Genomic DNA, 27,291 nt, shown 5'->3' with positions numbered 1-27,291 from the left:
GTTTCAATGGCTTCTTCCATGCTCATATCCCCCCCAACACAAAACAAGAAGTATATCAAATATATAATGGGAAAAAAGCTTGTTTGCTACATATGCCAAAAGTCAATATCCATTCAGCAAACTTTATTTGTCTGTGCAAAGTTAAGATGTGCTTCACGATCTTAGATTTAAGTTCCTATGCATGTTTATATTATAACTGGGCATCAGAGGAGTTGATTTACTAAAGGCAAATATGCTGTTCACTTTTTACTTTGCAAGGGAATTCTCCTTTAGCTTAGTAAATGAGGAAAAGCTCTGCCTTCCATCATCCAATCTTTATTCATTACAAAGTAAATTTTTACCACATTTGCTAAGCTAATGGAAAATTTACTTGCAAAATACAAGTTCCCTTTCTTTGCCTGTAGTAAATTAACCCAAGAGAATCAGGACCAAAGTTATCAAGTAAAATAACAATTTACAGTAGTATAACAGGTTAGAAATAGGAGACATGGGGTTTAAGAATAAATGGGTTTAGCCTACATGGTTAACTACTGCACCCAGTATGCTGTGTAGCTCTGGACCACTGCACTGTACACACTGTTGCATATTCAAGAATGCTGCATTCGGTACACCTTCTTGCACGTTTCATACTCTAAACCACCGCACTCTTATATCTCTGAAAAATAGTCAAAAACTGCTGTGCTATGCACTATATTTTCCAAACTGCAAAACCTTTTTTTTTAAATGTGGAATTTTATCCTGTTCAATGAATGACCATACATTTGCTTTTAAAGGCCTTTGCCTTTTATGTAGAGGGAATTATTATATTCTGTACTGTTCCAAAAGCATTAAAACCCATACCTGAAATTCATTGCTGTGTTAAGTCTACTGACCTTAATATTTAATGTAATTTACATTTTACATCCCTAATCTTATTTCATTTCATGTTTCTCTTGATTAAAGTTTAAAAGGCTTAAGGCAGATGTTCAGGTTTAGCCTACCTAGCACTGATAATAAACAAATACTTATACGGAAATGTACAAGAATTAATGTTTTAATTTTGTGTTTTTGTAGGTTACTGACATGTTAAATCCAACTATTTAGTTATTAATAATCCATAATGCTCAGATACAGTGATGTTAATCTAAATGTTATTTACATTTTATATGAAATGTAAGAGAAACAGAAGTGGATATAATAGATAGCAAAGTACTTTCAGTAACTGTTCTACAGAGAATCCAGATTTGATTCTCATATAAATTTTTCAAGGATTTTCCACTAAAAACAATAGATATAATTTAGAAACTAGAATGTGTATTTGCCTAGAGAAAATATTCTTTAGATAACACCTCTTTTGTTGCCTTTGTGCAAACGCTTGTAACTGGATGATGAGTAACAGAAAACATTTGCTAACTAACTGTGGCTTATTTACACAAAGTCATGTCATTGCTCTTCAGAAATATACCTACCTTACCCTGAACACTGTTCTAAGCTGCAGCACTCTTGCTCCCAAAGCAGTATTGTTGAGCATTAGAGCAATGTTAGTTGTCTGGGGACTTGTTGAACCGCTAATGTGCCAGGACACTGCTTTGTGTAAGGGATCCCTGGTCCAACTCTTCTCTGTGCTACCAAGGCATTTTAACATTTTCTACAGAACTTAGTAGTTAAAAAAGAAAAAGAGTCCCATGTTTGTCTTTGTTGTATTGAGTATTGTTTAGACAATAGCAAAAAATAGCATCTTGAAAATTTTTATCATATGTTAAGAAACATCAAATACCTTAAAATACACAAAAAGAAAAAAGAAATGGGTTTTGTTTTTTAAGAAATATTATAATTAAAACACCCTTATAATATTAAGAAATAGTATGTAACAAAACATGCTTTACCAGATCAGTTAAGAGTTTATGTTCACTAGCATGATCATTTGCAAACACAGATGTGATTGTGGTATTCATGACTAGGTTCTTCATATCAATATTCTCTCTGCTCTTGTACATTTAGTTTTAGTAAATCAGTCCTAATGTTTTAGCACAACCATTTTAATTCATCAGAGAAGTCCAGTTATTTTAATTTCCATTGCATCATGCACAATGGTTTTATCATATGTGCATAAAAACTGTCATTTATTTCTAGATCACATTTTTTAAAGTAGTAAAATTAGCTTTTAAAATGTCATGTGGCATATTATTTATATACATCATAAATAAAGAATAAATAGATTAATAAAAAACAATAATTTTTCCCCATAATTAATCCCCATTAATTACTAACATGACCTCCATGGATATGAACGCAACCCAGTGCACATCATGCTCAATGTTTGTGTTCCTTGAGCAAGTGTTTGAGGGTGAATACTGTTGTGCAAAGTGTGTGAAAATGGTTACTCTGGAAGCCCAGATTCTGGATTTAGAGAACCGACTGGCAACACTGAGGAGCATTAATAACATGGAGAAGAGTTTGGACTTGACTGAACAGGTGCTGGCAGGAGCCAGGTTAGAGGAGGGTGGTAACATGGAGGAGCAGGACTCAGAGGTAGCAAACTGGGAAACAGTCAGAAGGTGGCTTACAGGGAAGAGTTTTAGAGAGGCTAGACCTGAATTGTTACACCCCTATAAACATGCCAGTTTGCATGATATTGGGGATATCAGCTCAGGGGTAGCACTGCAGGAGCAGAATAATTCCCCTAGCTGCCAGGGGAGTGATTTCTCTGGTATAGAGGGTTGCAGGGCCTAAGCAAAGACAGACAGATACTGGTGGTAGGGGATTCTATTCTTAAGTGAACAGGCAGAGTCATCTGCCACAAAGAACGTGATCACTGAACAGTATGTTGTCTTTGCAGGTGCTCGGGTTCAGCATATTGCGGATCAGATGGACAGATTATCGGGTGGCGCTGGGGAAGACTCATACCGTCACAGATCTAAATAGTGGGAAAGAAAGGCAATGTCATCATGGGGGACTTTAATAATCTTGATATAGATTGGACAAATTAAACAGCAAACTCTAGAAGGGCCCGTCACTTCTTGAACAGTCTCTGATATAATTTTATGGGACAATTGGTGGAAACTCCGTCGACGGAAAATGCTCTATTAGATTTATTAATTACAAATAACACAGCTGATTACAGATGTGGAAGTCGGGAACAAGATAGACAGCAGTGATCACAGAATGATAATGTTCACGGTAAACTCAGGGAAACACAGGCATATAGGTAATACAAGAAGACTCTATTTAGGAAAAGCTAACTTTGATAAACTAACACACTTACTATGTGACATAAATTGGGATTAAATATTCCTATATAGGAACACAGAGGAGAAATGGAAAGGTTTGAAGGAAATCTTGAATAACAAAATTGGTCCAGTGCGTTCCATTTACAACTAAATTCAGAAAAGCAAAAATTAAACCAGGGTGGTTAAAAAGCAAGGTAAAACAACACATGAGAGAAGGATAAGGCCTTCAAAAAATATAATTTAGAGGGGTCAGCATCGACATTCAAAAACATGCAACAAAAAAATTTAGAAAAAGCATTCTGGGCATCAAAAGTAAACTATGAAGAGCACATAGCATTAGTAGGCAAAAAGAACCCCAAGGAATTCTTTAAATATATAAATAGTAAGAAAGTACAGACGGAACATATAGGCACCATAAATGATGATGAGGGGAGGTTGGCTACCACGACAATGAAAAAGCAAACATATTAAATGGATTCTTTTCTTCTGTCTTTACATACAAGACAGACGTGTGCATCGATCAGGGTATTAGCTGCGGCGATAGTAGTACCAGTTTTAATACATCTCTGTGGCTAACGGAGAGCAGAGTAATACAGAGATTAGAAAGATTTAATGTAAACAAATCGCCAGGACCAGACGGGTTACATCCAAGGGCACTAAAGGAACTTAGTCAAGTCATAGCCAGACCATTGTACAACATTTTATGGACAGTATAATGACAGGTATGATCCTGGCTGATTGGAGGATAGCAGATGTAGTTACCAATATTAAAAAAAGGGAAAATAAGTGCACCGGGAAACTACAGGCCTGTCAGATTAAAATCAATAGTGTGTAAAATATTCAAAGGCCTGATACGGCAATACATGCAGGAATTTGCAAATAAAACTGGTATCATAAGTGGTAATCAATGTGCTTTCATGATGGAATGTTCTTGCCAGACCAATCTTATGAGGAATTAAATACTAAATTAGACAAAGGGATACCAGTAGACTTGGTGCATCTGAACACAGTACCCAACAAATGTTTAATCCATAAACTTAGGTCTAGATGAATGTGTATGTACATTGGTGGAAAATTTGGCTGCAAGAATGGACCCAGAGGGTAGTGATAAATGGGTCATTCGCTAATTGGGCAAAAGGTTTGGAGTGGCGTGCCCCAGGGTTCAGTCCCGGGACTGATCTTGTTCAACTTATTCATCCACAACATAAAGATTGGACTAAATAGCTCAATTTCGGTTTTTGTGGATGATACTAAACTCTGCAGAGCATTAAATTCCGAACAGGAGATATTTGGACTACAATAGGACATAAGCAAAATCGAGGCATGAGCTACAAGATAGCAAATGTGATTTAATATTGGAAAATGTAAGGTTATGCACCTCAGAGTTAAGAAAATGTGTGCAAACTACTACCTGGGGGTGGTACTTTAGGGAAGTCAGACATAGAAAAAGACCTGGGGGTTCTCACAGACAACAGATTTGGCAATAGAAAGCAATGCCAAGCTGCAGCCAGTAAAGCTAACAAGGTACTGTTGTGTTAAAGGAGGAATTGTAGCAAGGGATCAAAGAGTAATAGTTCCACTTTCTAAATCATGGGTTGGGCCCCATCTTGAGTATGCAGTACAGTCGCCGACTCTCAGGGACGTCCTGGAACTGGAGAGAGTTCAGAGAAGGGCTACAAAATGAATTGAAGGGATAGAGTAAGAAAGAGCGCATTTAAAATTTTTACTCTTTCACCTTAGAAAAGAGGCAATTAAGAGGGGAACTTATTTCAGTCTTCGAAATCATCAATGGGGACCACAAAATCAGGAACAAACTGTTTAATCTGAAAACTTTATTGATAATCTGGAAACATAACAAAAGGTTAGAAGAGAGGGGGTTCAATCTTAGAATTTGTAGTGGGAATTTCACTGTGAGAGTAGTGAAAGTTTGGAATTCCCTACCACAGGTGGTGGTATCTGCAGATAACATTAATACATTCAAGAAACTTCTGGATGAGTTTCTTCTTTCGCAGAATCTACAGGGATATGGGGAGTGTTAGAGCAAGATAAACACACACACACACATACACATGCTGTTTGGGCAATGTTTAGAAGCTTTATTTTATGAGTGTGTGTATTTTTAGAATACATATGGGTTGCTTTACTAAAGCAGTGAAGGCTGTGCACTTTGCAAAGTAAACAAAGTAAATGTTAGTAAATATGGTGAAACTAACATTTTCAATCATGTATGAGAAAATTAGAAAAACAGGATTTTTGCTGGCTCATGATTGGCTAATTGAAGTAAACAAAGCCTCACCCTACTTAGCTCAAAAAACATTTATTTTGAAAAGTGAACACTTTAGTAAATTAACTTTATCAGCACATTTGTAACTATCTTTAATTTCTATGAACTGTTAATTTTCATTTTTGTAATCATTTATATATCTGGGTAGAGCCATGTACATGACCACACAATAAAACTCCACATTAGTTTTCTTGCTGTAACAGTATGAAAAATAAACTATTATTGCTAATGTGCACATTTCAGTATTGCTAGAAAGCCTTCATAGATGTGAAACATTGCCTTATCAAATTTTCCATTATTATAATTTGAAAATGTAAGCATAGTTCAAAGTGTGAACGTTGAGGTTGACATTATTACTGCACATGACACAAACATGACACCAATTATTCCATCTCAGATTCATGCAGTGCCATCAAATGTGTGATAACGAATGCTTTCAGTCCTGCTCATTGTTAAAAATGTATAAAGCACACATTCTTCACTTCCAGTTATATATGCACCCTTTAAAATCTAAAATTTACATTTAGGAAAGTAATATTAAATTAAAAATGTCAATATTTGAGTATTGAACCGTAAGAAAATATACATCAAATTTAAAAATACATTCTTAAAACTAAGGAAACTGTTGAAGGATATAAGCCCCTAGGAGTTTAAGTGTTTGAGGCAAAACAGCAACACAACCTTCCATGACAAGTATTGAAAATGAAATACAAGATATAGTTTCAGGCACAAAATATTTATATCTTGAAATTCATTCTTGTAATCAAACTAACAAGCATTTTAGGTCACACAGAACCTTCTATTTTCTTCTTCCTTTAAATCCTTCACAGCATAATAACAATAATAAAAAGAGCACTCATGAAAGCAACCTTTTGAGCTTTGAATCATTTGAAATTAGTTTTTCGTAGTACTGAGTAAAATGTTTTGAAAACGGTAAAGTAAAATGCAAAACATTAAAGCAGAACTCCAGGCAAAGATCATTATCTCAGAATTACAATTCTCAAGAATTACAATTTATATGCCCCACATACTGTATACATCATACTTTTATTTATTCCTGCAAGCATCCTCCATTGTATAGCATGATGGCTAATTATGAGCAAATTGGCCTGGGTTTGATTCATAGGCTGCTCATGGAAATCCATTATAACTTCAAGAAAGTGCAAGTGGTAATCCAAACCCCCAAAACAGCAACAAAACGTTACCTGGTTCATCACTCTCTTCAACAATAAATACAAAGCCATTGAGTATATTCTTAAGAAAAATTGGCATCTACTACTATCCCAATACTTGCCCCAAACCTTCAGTAGTGTTCATAAAAGCCAAAATTGTAAAGAACATATTAGCTCCAAGCAAACTATTACTCATAAAACCAAAATCCAAACACATACTTATTTGACAACAGAAAAGGGATCTTCAAATGCAAAAAAATGAAATGCCTCACCTGCCAATGCATCACAGATGGCCAACCTTCATTCCAAGATAGCTTTGGCAACACCTTTCCCATCACACAATTTATCACCTGTGACCATAGCCATGTAGTCTATGGGTTAAAATGCTCCTGTGGTCTGCTATACATAGGCCGCAGCATCCGCCCTGTCTGGAAACGCATTGGGGAACACTGTAGGTTCAAAGAACAGGGAAGTACTGAATACAGTGTACCCCAACATTTCCTGGAGAAATAACAAAAACACACCATACCTTCAAGTATTCGCAATTGAACAGATTCCAGAAAAAAATCTTCCTCCAGAAAAGATTCCATTTACTTTGCAAGTAGGAGACTTATTGGATTTATAAACTCAACACCCTTTCACCTTTCGGACTTAGTGAAGAAATCAAAATTAACACCATCATTGAAACTTTTACCACCAACACCCAATTTTCATTTTTAAGCCCACAAGCTCACAACTTTAAACAATATTGTGCCTTCCATCACCACACCCCTTCTGCTCCTTATACCCCACCATGCAGACATAGAAACAGACTTATACCGAAACCAGCAAATAATGTATTCACTCTGTCTCACCAGTACTGCTGCAACCCTTGCAACTAAACACATAAAATGCAACCAAACACACATAAATCAAAATATGAAACTCAAACAACTTAGGGATGGTTTGCCACACCAACATAGCTTCACCTTGCAATCTGGCCCTCACCAACCTGTCATCCCTATAGCTGACTTCTACGGATGTCATTTTAGGTTTCAAACACCATTTTTCCTGCCCCTCCCACTTCAAAACTCCACCTACTCTTCAATCTTAAAAAAGTTCTCTCCTGCCAGAACTCCAATCCATTCACTTTGTCTTGAGAAAGAAGACTTCTCTTCCAAACGCGTAGCCGTATCACACAACTCATTTGACAAAATCGCCTGGGCTCCGGGCGGGTCCCGTTCCTGACAGCGGTTTGTCAGTCTTTGTCCCCCACCATTGCCTTGCTGCACTGTCTCTATGCCTGTCCTCCAACATGCCGCATGTGAAGGCCAGGCACCGTCCGGCCAATACTCCACCTCCTCTCACCCTGAGGGAAATGCATACCACCTTTTTTCCGCTACTGCATTTGTCACCCCCATACTGAACCATCAGTTCCGCAGTCCGCACGTCATTCCATGGGATCCCGCCGCACATTCGCCTGCCAGCTCACACCACTGATAGTTGATCTGTCTCCGATCAGGGAGTCTGGATCAGTACCTCCACTGACATGCTCTCTCCTCTACTGCCATTAAATTCCCCTGCTGACAAGTCGTTCCACATCAGTTAGAAAAAAATATATATACTGTGTTTGTGTGTGTGTGTGTGTGTGTGTGTGTGTGTTTATGTGTATATATATATATAATTATTATTTAGTTCTCATGAAAATGCAGAGTATCTGCACTGGTACTCGAAAAGTATCTGTGCATCCCTAATTATTATTATTATTATTATTATTATATATGCATACCTTTAAATTATAAGAAGGGCTTTAATGCACATTTTTTAGGAATCAAAACTTACACAGCAGGAAAAAAGCAATTCTTTCTGGAGCTCAAGTGTGAGGTAATAATGTTTTCCACAGAATATGATATCAAGCACGGCAGGTAACAGTAAAAGCTCAATAGGACACTTAACGTTGTAAGCCTTGAAACTAGCAAGGCGAGAATCATTGTTAATGTTTGCACTGTAAACCACCAAAAAAAACACATTTTAGAAATGTTATAACCAATTTAATCGCTTTTGCAATTTATTTAGATGCTTCATATCATAAACAGATATTATGCACATATTGGAACAATAAACTAAATACAGAACTAAAATAAGGCAGTACCCTAACAAATAAAGGATAGCTGTCAGTTATGATCAAGAAAAGCAGATAGACAAGATCCAGGTTAAATCATATGGCCACAGCATTGTCTGGATAATGTACATGGGTTAATAAAAGGTTATATATGTACAGTCAGCATGTGGCCCTAGGAAGCCACAGGGATTAAAACAAGAAACTGACTTAAAGGAAAAGCTTGACTTACAACTGTGCAAAACAAAGACTCGTAATCTGTGGAGGAATTATAAAAATTTAATGGCAGTAGATGACCTGTGCTTGCATGAAGTGGATTCACAATCATTAAAAGTTTTCATTGAACCAACGGTTCTGGGGTTATGTTTACGTATTTCAGAGAAACAAAAGATTTTAACCATAGCAGCCAAGGCAATTTTAAAATTTTTATTGTACACTCATATTGTTAACATTTTCTACAGGGTTTTTTTTTTTGCATTCCCAGAAAATATGGATTCAACCTCAAGATGATTAAAATAAAAGAGTGTTCACAAACGCTTCTGTTCGGGAACAATTCGGTTCGCGATTAGGAAGTTCGGCAAAATGTTGCTTCCGTTCATGAACTCCGCATCGGGTGACGAACACAACAGCAGCCATCTTCCCTGCTCTGACACATGGGGGGTGATTTACTAACCTAAACACACGCACGCACTAGGTGCGTGTGATTTTCACACAGCAAAACGTATTTATCAACCAAAAAGTCTCTAAAAGCATATTTCCACTAATGCCATATATGGAAAAATCATGCACATGATGCATATATAATGCTGCTTCACAGTTTAGACAAAAATGGTTAGCTCATGAATTTACATTCCTGCATTCATCAACGCAAGCAACACAACATAGAGCTAATTTACACAACATCACCTTGCAATTCATGCAGGGCTTTGCACAACCCACCTGCTGGGTGTGTACACACTACAAAGGTGTTTAGATTCCACCCATAGATCATGCTGGGAGGGAACACACTACAGAGGTGTATACATGTTCATAGTGTGTTTATAAAGTTAGTAAATCAACCCCATGATCTGCTTTAGATGTCTCCACACCTACAAGTATTGCCTTTGGTTGTGAGGATTTAACCAGTTTGATCTTAACACAACATCAGAAATGTATTGTATATAGCATTAAGACCCAAATATAGCAAACATCAATCTATACAGAAATTATGAACCACGCAATAATATATTATTATCTATTAGTGAGATAGAAAAGACCCCCAAGACCCTGAACAAGCATGGATAAGTGCTTAGGCTATACTTGTATAATTCCAATTTAAATTATACATGATGGCCCCATCCTGATGTTCAAATGTCTCCTTGTTTCCCTCTAGAGCCTGGACTGTTACAGGGCTGGCTTCCATAGACTAACATAGAGTGGCCCAAATTGGTGGACTAAACTAATCAAATTAGAATAGCCCTGTATGTCCTTTATTACCAGAACCCAACCCCTTCAATGCAAATCTTTAATGATTTAACTGTCCAGAATCTGGAGGGAAATTACAAATGCACAGCTGTTTGTATGGCTTACCCCAGGTCAAGGAATCAGTGGTGAAACTATCGCTATGGGGCCCAGGGCACAGGGGGGGCCCAGCCAGGACCAGGAACAAAGGGGTCCCCCTGATGATGTGCAGGCCGCCTTGGTCACTATGGCTGGCCAGGGTCTCAGGTGAGCTGTCCGGGGTCCCAGATGGGCTCTGCAGGGTGTCAGGTGGGGCCCTGTTATTTCTAGTTACGCCCCTGCAAGGAGTGCATCAATAAAATGACATCCAACCTTATTGCTTATTTAAATAAGGGGATGCTTTCAAATGGTAGCTGGAGACAAAACAGAGTTTGCACCCATTGTCTAGATAAGAAAACCTGGCACCAGCTTATCAGTGGGACCTATTGTCCTCATACTTTATGGTCTGTAATTAACAATGCTGGTTGCTGCATTTCTTCTAAATAGGAAAAGAGCATATCCTCATTTGATTTGACAATAAAAAGCAAATTAGTTGATGCTACTAGATATTTGAAGAGAAAGACAATTAATATACAGAATAATGAGATTGGTTTGGGAATAGGAGGTGTCTTGTGTTTTGGACTGTTTTATGTATATTTATTGAAATAAAGACAATTTTTGATGTTATTTAAGTCACTTATGGTAGCAAGTAGTAATAATTTTGAAATAAGAGTATTTACCTAGTTCTGTAGAGTGTCACACACTGGAAAGTTGAGGAAATTTTGGATTCAGGTATATACCGGGGACATTTAGGAGTAGTCAAAAAGCGATTTTTCTTTTGTAAGCTCTGTGATTCTCTGTAACTTAATATATATATATATACACACACACACATATATATATACACATATATATATATATACACAGTACATATATTTTGTAGTAATGTATTATATCATTGTTTTCAGCTGTTACTTTCAGTGAGCTGAATTAGCGAACCGCTTAAATGATTTACCTTTATTTTAAGTTTTTGTGGTTATTTAAGATGATGCTACAACAATGTTTATCAGGGGAAATTTTACAAACTTATGTTTGTCTTTGGCCCAAAAAAGACTTCTATCATTGTATTTTGATAAAATGTTACACACAAATTTGCTCTCAAATTAAGTTAGAAATATTCACAGAAACATACAAAATATAGTTCAAAAGTTAGTGCTAAAATCTGAATAGTCCAATAAGTAATCCCTGAATAAATCAGAAAAAAATAAGGAATCTTAATAGTATAATTTTACATAGAAATAATAACATTAGGAAGAACAGCTTGGCTACCATAACATAAACCTAATAATCGTGATGGCTGAAAAACTCCTGGTGTGAAAACTGTCTGGCTGTAATTAACATAATCCAGTTAATGACAATCTTCCTATCAATCTCCAAAAATATGTTTTGATAATAAAGAGATTACCCCAGTTGTTGCTTTATCTTCAAGGACTCATTTTAATTGTCAAAAGCCATGAATTGATTGAGAAAGTAAGTCCAGGCACACATTGCTTTGTTGCCTTTTTTATCTTTAAAGTTAAAAAGCTGCTAAAAGAAAACTTTTGATATTAACAAGATTTTTTTTAATTTCAGGTAATGTATATTCAAGTATAGAACATTACTACATAAATTATGCTTATTTAATGAAGGAGAAGAGGTTGTAAATTAAAAAAGTAAATGTTCACTTATCTTAGTAAATAAGAGGAAACGGTGTTCACTTTAATTTCCCAATTAGATACAAAAGTTTTTTTTTAAAATCTTTTATTTGATTGGATTATTAAAGTGAACGCATATTCATCCAATTCACTGAGTGTTCATTTTCCTAAGAGAACAGTCTGCATATATTTTCTAAATCAACAGATACTAATACAATTGCAAAGGCACATAATTCCAAACCTAGGCAAATTGGAAAAATACACATTCCTCAGATTCTTTTTAACAAATGCATGATTTGGTCAATCCTCAGATCATCATATGATTCTTAAATCATGGAAATTCTGAAGATATTACACATATATAGCATATATTGATAATGTTAGGAGAATGGTCCTGCCCTGTGCAGCTGTCATTGAGCCTCTTGCTTGGGGCACAGAAGGTGGGACCTGTGCCTAATAAAATTAATCTAAAGATTGTAGACATAAAGGCATTAATCCAAAATAGTGAATGCCTGGGCAAAACAGAATATATATTTCTTTTTTTGGATTCTTCGTTTGCACATTTGAAAACATTTTTTATAATTCAATTTTTTAAGCTCCACAGATTAGTTGTGACACTAATGATAGCTTCTGTAGTAAAATTGTTTTTTAAAGAAATGCAGCTGTACATGTTCAGAGCATAAGGAGCTTGCAATGGAGACATGCTATTTTATGCCATAGTATTTTTGGTTCAGCTAGAAAACTGAGCCTATCTTTAGAGAAGTTGCTGCAACAATGTCTTGCGGTCTAAAAACTGAGGGTAAACAAATTATATTCTATATTCACTATTTAATACATTTAATAATCCACAAAATAATGAGTAGTGCAAAAATAAGTAAAATTAAAAAAACTTAAAGTTTTAAATGAAAACGGCTTAGGTAAACACTTTTTTTAATATTTTATTCACCAGCTAATACATTCAAGAAAGCAAAATGAAATAGCCTCATTTTATTGTCTCTAGATATTTACTAATGAAAGGTTATCACCAAAAGCATTCATCCTTAACGTACTCTCTGCTGTGCTGGTGGTTAGCAGAATTCAGTTGGCAAATAAATCAGTTAAATCTCAGAGTTTATCTGGAACATTAAAGACCATCTGAGCTCAGCATGATTCAATTCCTGTATTATGTACAACACATTAGTAAACTGAAAGTTTTTCCTTTACCTTTTCTAGACAAAAATGTGTGTTTTATCATCTTATGCCCATGGCTGTTAACTATGAAAATGATCCAATTTTAACTATATCTAATAGAAGTCAGTTTTAACATAAAATCATTTTTATTAAACTGGATGGGGATTTTTTGAAAGAGATAAGCTATAATTAACCTTGCTTTCCAAGAGCAGTTATAATTTTTTTTCTTTATTTCTTTTCTTTTTTCTTTTAATAAATGTTTGTGTCTTTTTCAGTTGTTTGCATATTCCAGAAAAAAAGTAATAAATATCTGTACAGTACATATATTATATGCACCCAAATAGTGCACCAACCACATAATCATTACATGAAATATATTAATATTTTACCATCTGTAAATTACCAAAAACAACAGGGCATTTTAATCTGCAGGTTAATCTTACAGGTGCATGTGTTTAAATGGCAGTGATTAATTTAAAACCCCATTCACTGCTTTATAAACATGCCCTAATAGTGCCCTAGTATATAAAGTTGTGCAATGGTAACAGACCTTTGCTGGACTTTCTTGTTTCATGTATTTAATACAATTCACATTCATACAAGGATGTTGTAAATGTACAACTATATGAGATAACTGGACAACTCCTTGCATGACATTACCAAAAATGCATTGCGTTTTAAAACACAGTTCTAAAATCTAACTTATTCATTTAACATTGTCACAGTGTGTGCAGTTTTATGATATTACCAGTCAATTTCTGAAGGCAGATTTGACTGTATTTAAAAAATAATGCATATATCAGAAAACATGTCTTGCTAAAATTTCAAAAATATCTCAGAATAAAAATATGAATAGGAATACAGATCTACGCTTCTAATCCCCTCTAATATAAATCACTAAGCTATGCCACGGGTATAAAAAAAACCTCTGCGTATACTATTTCCAAATGCCAAGTGCTATAAAAACATATATTTATATAAAAAAACAATAAGTTAGTCCAGAAATGTCAAAATGTCAGTTGGAGTGTATATGTTCTAACGTGGTGACACCTCTCCCCATCCACGTGCAATACCACCTCCACACACCTCACTCACCAGATAGGGAGAACCATTAAAATGGTCATGGAATGCACAGTAAAATGTTAGTTCTTTTTTCCCTTCCGATCCACTGAATATAAATCACCATTGTACAATAATTTCCCTTCTCTCCCTCCTCACATAAATTCAAAAGAATCCATAGTGTAATTCCATAAAAACCTCTTTATTAAAAGCCAATATTAAAAACACGTACAAAAGCAATTGATTTATTTTCCACATAAAATCCTCCTACCCTTCGTATCCAAACCGATGCCTGCTGGTTAGATAAACCGCACGCAATATCTTAAAACTAGCATACTTACAGATCACATAATTAAACATATTGGAGGGCAGACACACGCTGACATCACCAACAGGAAGTGAAGGAGCTCTGGACACTGATCTGTAAGTGGGCCAGTTTCAAAATACTCAAGAAACTTGTTCCATCCAAAGTTGGTTAGGTTTCTGTATTTGAATCCCTTTTGTTTTCATAATCATTTGAAATTCTCACATTATACCTTGTTTCTAACTTCATTGCATTTTTATATGTATTCCTTGGTTCCACTCCTTTGGCAAAATAAAATGGAAAAAGTATTGATTTGTCTTTTGGAAAATTACAGAATTATACTCAAATGGCTGCCCACTCCATCAGATTTTGAGGTAGAAGACATAAGCTTGCTACAGAATCTTCAGCATCTGGCACATAAGATTAATAATTCTAGGGCTAATATTTATGCATTTCTCTGAACTGATGACCTGTAGGGGCTTTTAAAACATAGGGGTCTATTCATTAAGCTGCCGAAGGATCTAGCCGTAGCTTTGGCTGATCCTTCGGCTAGCTTCAGCCCCAGGACCCCTTTGGTTCAGTAGAACCGAAGGGCTTCTGTACGGACTATCCACTATAGCCTGTACAGCTCCCAAAGTTGGCCGAGCAGCTCAGTCGAGCCGAAGGCATATGCCTCGGCTCGACTGAGCCGAGGTGAAAGCCAAAGCTGGCTGACAGCCTGCTTCTGACAGCTGGGTGGAGCCAGCTGTCATCTCACTTTTGGCTCCGGCCACTTGCAGAGAGCTCAGCATCCCTGGTTACCAGGTAACCAGGGACGCCATCTGTCATTACACACTGAGAACCCGGCGAGGCCACTATGATATCACAACAGCCTCTGTGGGTTCTCAGTGTGTAATGACAGATGGCGTTCCTGATTTACTGGTAACCAGGGACCCTGATCTGTCATTACTCTCCCGGACGCTCTGGGAGTCTAATACGGCTCCCGGCCGCCCAGAAGAGAAACACGTTCTCTAGGAAAGGTTTATTCTGCTCGATCGAGCAGAGTGAACCTTTCCTTGCAATCTCTTTTTTTTCTGGCATGGTGCCAGCATAGGAATGCATAGCTAGATTCCTATTGGCTATTTCACGTTGCAATAGCCAATAGCAAACTAGCTATTGCACCCGCCCACTGAACCGCCCGGCCAATAGAAAACAGTTGGGTGAAGCTAGCTGTCACTGCTAGCTCTGCCCAATCGTTTTCTATTTTATTTTTTCTACTGATTTCACTGTTTTTCTATTCTGCTCGGTACCACAGATGTACAGGGCAGAATAGCTGAGCCGAATGCTGCTAGGCGGCATTCGGCTATTCACACACTGCTGTTTGGCATCTATGAAAATAGGCCGAACAGCAGCGAGTGAATAGCCGAACATCGTTCGGCCCACTTCACTTCGGGTCAGTTTTTCACTCGGCTGCTCTCAGCAGCTTTGTGAATAGACCCCATTGTCTATGGACTTTTTTGGAGTACTTAATTTTGTCGCAATTTTATGGACACATGCAATTTTTAACCTGGGCATGTTGGGTATCTATTTACTTGTCATAACCTCATCTTTTATCATTTACAAAAAAAGTCTATTTAATTGTGTTTTTGGGGCACTAAAATGTACCTTAGTGCACTTTTCACTACATATTTGGGGTTTGATAAAGAGTTGCACCAATATCGTGCAACATAAACATTTGCTACTGCCCACATTTTGTTTTACAGGGCGTTAGCTTTCAGAAAATATATAATATTTTGGGAGTTTTAACTTATTTCCAGGCCTAAAATGTGGATTATATCATGTGTTCAAAAAACAAAAATGATGCCTTGGCAGCAAAGGGGTTAATCCATAGAAGTCGAACTAAGAAACAGGTCCACCATATATGAAGCATGGTGCCAGGGTTACCACAGTGAAGGAAACAATTAGGTGAGAAGGGGATCTATTATGTATTTTTCATTGAGTTAAATACCAGCTGTGCTTCACTTTATACGGGTTTGCCAAGTACAGAATATTGAAAGAGCTATGGATTATCTGAGACCAGAACTTAGCCATTTTTCCTCTATGCAAGATGATTCAGATTCTCTCTCCCAGACAAGTGCATAAGTGAGTTTATGTTTGTTAATTGGAAAAAAGAGGGAGGAATAAAGAGATGAAGTGAGGTCTTTAGCATGAGGATTCTCTATACATGTCCACTCAAAGTCAAATAATGTCAAGAGAGAAGATGTATTTCAAATAAAGGATTCTAATGTAATGTTGAATTAGAAGGTAATTAGAAAGTTCCTTATTAAAAATTTTATTATAATGTTTTGAATGTTAAAAGGCTTATAACTCAAACCATGGTCAGAAACCAGCTATTAAACTGAAAGCTGTATAAAATCCACTAATGAAACCTTTGTGAGTCTGTTAATCCAAGTGGAAACAAAAGATGATCAAGTCTGCCATAGGTAAATAAAGTGAACTTAAATTGCCTGAGTATTAGACAGAATGTGAATTTTTGTGAATGATGCAGTGTCAGAGAAAGTCTTAATAATCTCAAAGAGGTCAGAATCCACAAAAGAGATGAAATGGAGTTTAGATGACAGTCTGATATATCTAAAAATGTCCACAAGGACATTACAGTAGTGGCATGCAGAATTGCTAAAGGAGCAATTTGCACCACCTGGTAATATGTATTAGTGTGTAGGACTGCAAGAATTCCAACCTTTTATATCTAAGCATTTTATTTTTGCTGATTCTAATATAAAGACGTTTGGAAAAGCAGGCCAGCTTGACAGCATTAATTCTCCCAAACCAATATATTTCTAGGGATTGTCAATTCCTTAAGAGTCTAGTTTCTTTAAATATTCAGGCAGTTTTCCTCATACAGTAAGTTAAAAGAAAAAGTAAGATTTAGGAGACCCATAAAAAAGATGCTGCCCCCATGTGAACAAGTAAAGGGTAGTTGGTACCCCTACTCATTCACCAAAAAGTCCACAAAAAAGTAAATAGAAACACAACACCTTGACAAATGCCTTTAATTAAATACAAAAAAAAACTGTTTTTGATAAGTCCTTTATTATAAAGAAAAAAAAGTATGCAATGATGCAATCCAAAGGTCAATCACATTGGTCAGCGGCAATGTACTCCATTGTCAATCACGCTGAACGATGCTTGCTGACTCGCCAAAATCAAGAAAGTCCTGCCACCTGCGGACATGTACGCTAACACCAAACTCCTGCCGCAAAATGACAGGTCAGGGCGGAATGTAAACAAATGGCTGTGGCCTGTTTTTTTAAAATTCCATGACAGCTGTGTGTCCTTAATTTTGCAGCAGGAGTTTGTCGGTAGCGGAAGGGTCGATGGGACTGTTTTGATTTTGGCGAGTGGGATCTACATTGCTGGACAATATGATTGACTAGTGGTGCTTTTTTGGGGTTTTGTTTTAAAATAAATGTCTTGTCAAAAAATTACTTTTGTTTTTTGTTTGATTAAAAGGACTTTTCTCTCACCCACTCACAGGTTGACGCAATTGTTCATTATCCACAGAATATATTGCACACCTGAATTTCTGTTCCGTATTGGGTACAAGGCTGATCCTAACTGTCCAAAATGCAATGCTCATCAAGGTTCTTTAATTCATCTACTGTGGAGATGCCCTAAGCTAGTAAGGTATTGCGGCGAGGTTTTGGACGTCATTAACTCTGTTTTTGACTCCTCACTTACTAACTCCCCACTTGTTTGCATCCTGGGCATTGTAGATGCACCAGATGCAACCTCCCATACGACTGTGGCCATTAAGCGAGCACTATTCATGGCATCAAGGCAGGTGGTACGTAGGTTGGTCTCCACTTCTCCTCCCACACTGGAGCTATGGCTTAGTGAAATGGATAGGATGGTTGACCATGAATGTGTCACTTTTCAGCAGAGAGGCAATGTGAAAAAGCATGTGTAACAGCTCTCTCCACACCGCAGCCAGAACCTGAACTCCTGGTGTACAGGGAACCATCCTGTATGCTGAGCCTGCCACTGCTGCCTCTCCTGGGAGTCTCACAGGGGTCTATTCCCTGCACCCACCTGACATCCTGCACACTGAGTCTGACGCTGCTGCCTCTCCTGGGAGTTCCACAGGGGTCTATTCCCTGCACCCTCCTGAAGGATTTAATCTGCACCCAAACTGGACGCTGCATACATCCCAACTACAAGTACTCCCATACCACAAACTTATGCTCTGGAACTAAATGCAATGGTGTGGACTAGCGCCGGTCTGGAGATGGTGTGATCCAGCCCTTACAGAAAAATAAAGTTAGAGTTAATACAAAACGTAAATGTTTTGCCAGTTGTTAACCAGGATTGGCAAGTGGATTGGTAAATATATTCCAATCACTATAAGAGTATTCACATAAACACACCTAAATCTGAGGATTCTTGGACAAATTAAGCAGTTCAATCAGCAATATACATTTATTAGTAGGATTACATATTGTAAATGACACCCAAAACACTATTTAGAAGACAATGTACAGTATGGGGTGTTTTACCTCACAGCTTCATGCCTGTTCATACTGAATGCCTATTGGTCCCAGGTGAAAAAGAGAGCACATGGCTTGGCTTGGCAACAACACCTTATATCCCCTTCTTTCTGTACATTGGCTAACAAATGTACATAGGGCCCAACTTGATTGGAGGATTCAAATGAGGTTGCCGTTTACCACCCAAGTCAGATGTGATAAACAAAAAAAACAATGGTCAGGCCCTAAAATTAAACTCACTGTAGCACCACTGAGAAACTGGGAGTTGCATAATATGCAGATAGATACAATCAATTGTTTACATATATTCCCATATATCAATATATCTAATGAAGATATTACAAAAGCAATACTTTATATGGCAACACAGTAATATTGAATAATAGTAATTTTAGCAACATTGCCAATTTTAATAGGCTTCCATTTTGTTTTGTTTTTTAACTTTAACATGTATTTTTTTCTTAGGTTTCTGTAACATGAATAAGAAGCTTTCAGTTTCAAGAACAACTGTGTACCTTGCAGCCCCCCTAACTGTCCCTAATCTCTCTATTGCCTAACCCTAAAAGTAACTTAACTAATTCTTTACTCTGTATGCTTACTTAAGGAGAAGACTGTGGCTGAGTTTTGGACTTAAATAATGAACATGAAAGGTCTTTGTATATTTCACTGACTGTTTAAAGTTGTCACAACATTATCTATTTGTATCATTTGTTCGTTTGATTTAGTAGTAATTGTCCACATAATCTATTGATCTTGTTTTTATTTGGTTTACACTAAAGGAGTGCTCGCAGCATGTGGAGTGTTTATTGGCCAAGCTGAAGTGCAGAAGGAGTTCGACTCAGCAGATCCAACATCTGGATCGGCTGAGCCGAACCTCCGGCAGGCTTCTCACTGCAGTTCGACCTATTCTCATAGGGGCCAAACCTATTCATTCATTTGAGTGAATAGTCAAATGCCACCGAGCAGCATTCGGCTCGGCTATTCTGCTCAGTACCTCTGTGGTACCAAGCAGAATATTAAAACAGTGAAAAAAGTAGAAAAAAACAAAAAGTAACAAAAAAAGTTTAAAAAGTTTAATGAATGATAAACCTTAACAAATAAAGAAAGAAAAAAAAAGAAAAAAAAGATAATTGAATAAAAAAGTAAAAAATAAAGCTCATTAAAACATGAAAAAACAAAAAATATTTTTTGCATGTTAGTGTTCATTAGCTAATAAAAAGAAAACATTGTAAATTTGAAAAACATAAATGTAAATAAATATTAGATGTAAAAATAATAAAGATTTAAAAATAAAAACAACAATTGGGTGAAGCTAGCAGTGACAGATAGCTCTGCCCAACTGTTTCCTATTGGGTTGGACCTGCTAGAGTCTTCTAGCAGGTCCCGGCCAATGAAAAACAACTTGGCGGAGCCCGCCTTGATCTCACGGATGGTCCTGTCCAGTTGCAATGACAGATATGTCATTACAACTGGGTGGAGCCAGCCCTGAGATCACAGCTGGCTCCGCCAAGTTGTCATTGTGTAATGACAATTCAGCGTCCCCAGGTGACCTGGGGACGCTGATCTGTTATTTCAACTGGCCGGAGCCAGCCGTGAGATCACGGCTGGCTCTGGCCAGCTGTCAGTTGCAAGGCTTTCGGCTGGCCAATGGCTCACTTCGAGTTTCACTTCGGCTCAGTCGAGCCAAAGCATATGCCTTCGGCTCAACTGAGCTGCTCAGCCAGCTTCGGGCTATAGTGAATAGCTCGTACAGCAGCCCTTCGGTTCTAATGAACCAAAGGCCTCCCGTAACCTAAGCTAGCCGAAGGATCAGCCAAAGCTACGGCTGGATCCTTCGGCAGCTTTGTGAATAGACCCCTAAATGTTCACTTTGCAAGTTAAAGTTTATCTAAACCCTGACAATATATGTCTCCTTTTTTTGTCCCTTTTCATCTTTAATATATACAAGTGAAAGCATTTTATTAAATCTTTTTAATACTGTTATACGTTTATAAAATACCTGTTTATTGAAAAGACCTCCGGTTCCGGCGCCTGATGTAGCGGACGCAGAGTGCAGAGCTGCCGCACAGCCAGGGCTAAACTCTATATAAAATCTAACACCAGCAACATGAACCAGCCGTTCTGCTTCCCACACTACAGACCGCATCTTCAGGAACATGGACAAGTTCCTTGCTAAACGCCGAACCGGTCATCGCGGCAAAGGCACTCCTGTCCGGGGTAAGCAACCACAGACTCAGCCCAAGATGGCCACCACTCCCAACATGCGGGATGTTAGCGCCTCCATGGAGGAAGGCATGCCGGCACTATCCGACCACAGCATGATAGCAGCAGAAGTGGCCAAACTACTTCGCCCCACTATACAGGACGCCGTTAACAAGGCGGTAAGCAAGGGCATACAATCCCTACGCCATGATCTCCTGCATCAGGCCCAAAGGATTATCGAGGCAGAATCCCGGATAGCAACCTTAGAGGAAGGAATGGATTCTTCAACATCCCACATGCAATCCACTACCAAACAGGTCCAACTCCTAATAGACAAGGTAGATGACCTCGAGAAATCGCTCTCGCCTAAACAACATAAGGATCGTAGGCCTACCAGAGTCATACCGACCATCGATGCTGGCGTCTATCTGCGCTCACAACATTCCAGATCTTCTAGGCCAAGACCCAGTGTGCAAGGTGGAACGTGCGCATTGTGTGGGGCCTCCTAACCCGGAAAGGAAAGGTCTGCGCCCTGTAATAGCCAGCTACTTGGATTATACGGATCGCTTGGCAGTAATGCAAGCATTTCGTGCCAAAAATAACTCTATCTGGATGGGCATCGCCTTCTCATCTTTGCGGATTACTCGGCAGAAGTCACCAGGAAACACAAAGCGCTCAATAGAGTCTGCTCGATCTTGTACCAAAAAAAGATCAGATTCACTCTGGCCTATCCGGCGACTCTTCGCTTTCAAACAGAGGATGGATCCCCCACGCGTTCCAGGACCCAGAGGCGGCATTCAAATTCGTGGAGCAGTTGGAATCTCACTGTCACTGCCAATATCACTGATTAACGCAGATGCAAAGTTGATATTGAAAATCATAGCTGATAGGTTAGCAAGGCTTTTACCGCACTTAATATCCCCTGCCCAAGTAGGATTCATTAAAGGCCGGTCTGCGGTAACCAATGTACGCAAACTGCTATCAGTTTTAGAATATGCTAAAAGTCATCCGACTTCCTCTTTAGCCCTCATTTCTATAGACGCCAAAAAGGCATTTGACAGCATACAATTCTCATGGCTATATAGAGTGCTAGATGAGATGGGGTTTTCAGGCAGGTTCAACACTTTTCTAGCAGCAATGTATGCCTCTCCCTGTGCTCGTATTTGTACACCAAGAAATATCTCCAACCGTTTCCCCTTACTAGGGGGAACCAGACAGGGCTGCCCGCTGTCGCCATTGTTGTTCAACCTGGAATTGGAGCCGCTGTCAGTATACTTCCAGGGCACTCCAGACATCCACGGGATTCCTTTACAAAAAAACAGTAGAAAGGCATCATGGCACACTCACAAACCAGCATGTAAAACAACTTGTCTCACCACTAAGGATAATAACAGAGGTTTGGATAGACGTCTTCTGCAGAGGATGTGAAAGCCGCACTGCCGCGCCAAGGCACCTCTTATAGTGCGGTCCTAACTCTAAACTATGAGAGTCTCCATCTTGGAGCACATGGGGGCAGAAGATTTCAAATTGGGTGCAGGTTTGTCAGGAGGAAGCCCAGCCTCCTTAAAAGCACAGAAACACACAAGGGATCCCGCACATCCCAATGGCAGCTGAGAAACCCCATGCGTCGCTGCACCAAATCGGTCAAGCAAAACAAACGACAAACGCACTCAACAATTTGTCACCAGTTATACAGTAACTGTATTTTTAGAACTGTATACTGTGTTCCAAAAAACACGCATTAAAATAATGCTGTTCGCTGACGACATCATATTATTTTCCAATAATCCCTCTAGTGACATACCTGTCATCCAAGCCATGTTCCAAAAATACCAAAAGTTTTCAGGCCTGACCATGAACGCTTCTAATCAACTATACTCCTGTTTACCTCCCGAACGTCGACCACGCTAGGCCCCTCCAACATATACAACATTGCCAAGGGATCCATTGTATATCTAGGTTTCCACATAGGCAACACTCCATCCTCACTATATACTCTTAATTATCCCCTCTCTTTGACAAGATATGAAAGGAGTTGGCAGCGTGGCGGGACCTTCCTATCTTACTCTTTGGCAGAATTCACTGAGTCAAAATGATATCATTTGCCAGGCTATTATACCCGATGCAAACTCTGCCCCTTCTCCTGAAACATAAAGACGTCACATCCCTAAATAAAACTTTTACCGCCATTATTTGGCAGGGAAAAAGGGCAAGGAATGCCCTACGAAAACTATTTCTGACCAGGTGCGAGGGAGGTATGGTCTTCCCCAATGCTAGACTATACAATTTAAGTTGTCTTCTTAGACACTCAGCGGGCTGGATAGGCTCAACATCCTACTATTCCAACTTCCAGCTGGAGACTGAAATGGCCCATCCTTGGAGGCTCTCCTCCCTACTATGTGAGCAATTATGTTGCGCTTGGTAGTGAGCAATATTCTTACTGTATCATCTTACTGTGTTTCCATCTCAATAAAAATGTTTGTTTATATTTAAGTGAAAAATAAATTAATGGATAAGATGAATAAAATAGTGTAAAATATGTATAATAAATAAATTATAAGCTGTGTCTTTGTTTTGTTCAGTATTTCGTTAGTAAAAAATGTTTGTGATGTGATAATTAAAACAGTATTCTGTGATTAAACACTCAACCCCACGTCTATATGGATTACATGTGCATTCAGATTCAAAAGGTTGATCTCATCACTCGATTGGTTGATTACAATTAAACAGCTATTCGATTCAGAATAGCTCACATAAAAACATTTATCATCGCCCCAAAACGAAAAAAACACGAAAAAAAGCAGAAAGAAAAGCAGTGTCTCTATATAAGGCGTGGATTAGGTTACGCAAACGATTCTTTCAATCACCGAGGCATTTAACTCTTTCGCTCAGAGGAGGAAAAAATGAATGAGAACCAAAAGAAAAGAAAACCAAAAAAACACAAAGTGTCTATTACTTTGTCTTCAATCCATAAGTCCCCAAAAAATCTTTATATTTCTCTCTCAGCTCCAAACGGTCAGCACACGGTTCTGATGCCAGTGTCGAACACCCTCCAGGAGCAGCCCAACCGAGCGAGTACGACGGGAAAAAGGACACAAGAGAGAAAGCAGATCTAAGTGTAGTCACGAAAGTCCTTTATTCCAAATATAAATGATTACACTTACGAAATGGGTTGAGTAAAATTCGCATGTGGGTGTAAATGGCGCCCATCCTTTGAAGGTTTATCCGGTATGTCAGGAAGGAAGCAGAGGGACGCGTTTCGTCAATCTTTGACTTTTTCAAAAGGGTATTGCTTCCCATCTGACACCGGAACTTATATCATCTACTCAATTGAGATTTAATTCAATTCATCAATTAATTCAATCCAATTGTTTTACCTGGGCATATATTCCTCTGTATGTTACCCAGTAATTCACATCGTGATTCCTATTGGGGTTGGTGCCGTGTCTTAATGGTTAAAAACATATTTACTCATAATTAAAAGTTAGAAACATATATTCATAATTAAAAGTTGGAGATGTGTCTACACATATATATCGGTATATACATAATCTATTAAATTATATGTATATATATATGGCCAAAAAAACAGCATACATCCTGCAGTGCGCAAATTCCTACATATACTATATACTAACAACGTCCTAAAATACATTATAAAGCGACCAGTAACATCTCAATATAATGGCAATCTTAATTTTAATATATAAAGGAGTGTATGTGTTATTGTATAAACACATGGGATTCTTTCAGTAGCGTGTACATACCTGTGTATGCCTCTATATTCTAGCAATTAAAAATGAAATAAACTTATAAAATGTATATATTCCAACACTTAAGTGTATATAAAATGTATTGTACAAGTGAGGTAAAATTGATCAATATGTCCCTTTTTACTAGGTGATATTTACCCCCATTCATATTTATTCTTCCCTTTGATCGAATATAGGGTATATATCATGATATATTCCCCTCCATTTTACACCAATGACACATCAAAACTAGTTCCCTTAGCATGAAACCTAACATTAACCCCTTGGGAAATCTGATGAAGTCTATCGAATAGCGCTAGTAGTTAATATATATTATTTAATATGATTGAGATTTCGTAGTAGGTGTCCCATTTCTTTACAAGGGTGAGTCTTTTTAGTGCTGCTATGGAAATTTTTGGGTTTGTTAGGAATAGGGATAAAAATTTGGATCATGTTTTTTGCACTAGGAACACTAAGGGTGGGGATTTACAGAAAGAATTTAAAATATTGAAATCATTAATCGATAAAGAATTAAGATTGTGGTGGGACATAGTCTCACATGAACAGTACTTGAAAGAAGGTATAACCCCGAGAAGCCTAAGATGGGACATTCCTTTAAATGACGGTTTAAAAGATCTAGACGCAACAAAGGAATGGTTTGCATTCTTTCACCAGAGTGAACAACAATTACTGAAGCTATTAATAGAACGAAAAACAGAGAAAGCTAAAAATGACAGAGAATAATATCGTGGAGCTTAAAGATCGATTAATGCTATATAAAGAAACAGAAGAGTTTGCGGCTTTGTCCAAGAAAACACTATATCACTAAGTGACAGTGATAAGGAAGAGGAGGGAGACAATAGTGGGAGTGAAGAAGAAAGTTTAGGCTATGAAGTAGAAAATAAAATAATTAATTTTAACAAAAAAAGAAAGAGAGAGAGTGAAATACCAAGAGAACAAGCACGAGGTACAAGAATAGAGGGATATGAAGAAAAATCCCAACAAAAATTCGAACATAACATGGAAACCATTAGCAGATTTCATCCAATACTAGAAGACCCACAGAGAGAACAAACCAATGGGACAAAATATCAAACACCAAATAATATAAACGGCAACAATTTTCTAGGGTTGCGGAACAGAGAGAGGGTTCCCCATTGGAAAGACCTCTACCAGAGAGAACACAACGAATATGCCCCTCTAAATTGGAGACAAGAAAAAAGAGGACAACAGACATATCAATATCGGGAGCAAGGGAGACCATACACCCCACCACAGCAATTATGGGGATACAGGGGAAGGGGAAGAAGAAATTTCGGAAGAGGGGGACAAGGGGTGGAAAGAGAATATGGAAGAGAACAAAGATGGGAGGAATAGGAGAAGGCATTTTTAACTTAAGTTCAATTAATCTCTCACAGGAAGAAATTCAATTATTAGATTTGGGATTAAAATTTGCACCAATAAGGAACCTACCAAGACTAGTCACCATATTGAAGTTTTTAAAGTTATGGTAGAAGAGGAGCTCAGAGGATTAAAAATAAAGAATAAAAGAAACAAGGAATATATAGACAAGGGCTTAAAACTTCTGGAAGAAAAGAAAGAAGTGGTGATTCGTCCAGCAGACAAAGGTGGGGGAGTGGTTTTGCTAGATAAAACTTACTATGAAGAAGAAATGAGTAATATCCTAGGAGATCAGGAGACATATAAAAAATAAAGAAAAACCCAACCACAGAAATCAAGAAACAATTAAAAGTTTTACTGAAAGATGGATTGAAAAAGAAGATTCTAATGAAAAAGGAGTATAAATATCTGCTGCCCACAGTGGGAAGAGTACCGATAATATATTTTCTACCCAAGATCCATAAAAATCCTACAAAACCACCGGGAAGACCGATAGTCAGTGGCATAAATTCACTGACATCCCGTCTGGGTGAATACATTGACTGGTTCTTGCAACCACTTGTCAAATGTACTAAAACTTACCTTAGAGACAGCGGGGAAATTATTAAAAAATTGGCAACTATAACTTATGACAATGATATGCTTCTAGCAACTATGGACGTGACGTCTTTGTACACTAATATACCACATAGGAACGGCTTAGAAGCGATAAGATGGGGCTTAACAAATTTTTCAAACTTAGAAGATATTCAAATTTCCTTTCTCATTAAATGCACAGATTTTTCGTTGAAAAATAATTATTTTTGGTATGGAGGAGAATACTATACCCAAATAAAAGGCGAATAAAATTCATAGTTTTAGACAGGATAAAAAAACACCGGAGAGGGAACAACATGAAGAGGCTCCGCCCCCAGCCCAATCACAGGACCAGTTATACTATA

The 27,291-nt window shown here is 37.8% G+C and overlaps 1 protein-coding gene across 1 annotated transcript in view; it reads left to right on the top strand.

The window, feature by feature from the left end:
- Positions 1–2,250: 2,250 nt before the first annotated feature.
- Positions 2,251–27,291, top strand: part of NPC1L1 (NPC1 like intracellular cholesterol transporter 1) — an 85,066-nt gene continuing 60,025 nt past the window's right edge. Inside the window, 4 exon segments of the mRNA XM_018567457.1 lie at positions 2,251–2,511; positions 2,819–2,903; positions 21,135–21,681; positions 24,204–24,315. Coding sequence (XP_018422959.1) covers positions 2,251–2,511; positions 2,819–2,903; positions 21,135–21,681; positions 24,204–24,315 — 1,005 coding nt within the window.

Source organism: Nanorana parkeri, unplaced genomic scaffold, assembly GCF_000935625.1.
Source record: "Nanorana parkeri isolate BGI_ZX_2015 unplaced genomic scaffold, ASM93562v1 scaffold1052, whole genome shotgun sequence".
In the NCBI taxonomy this organism is placed as follows: Eukaryota; Metazoa; Chordata; class Amphibia; order Anura; family Dicroglossidae; genus Nanorana; species Nanorana parkeri.
The sequence above is the reverse complement of the archived record's forward strand: the minus strand, read 5'-3'. Positions and strand labels throughout refer to the sequence as shown.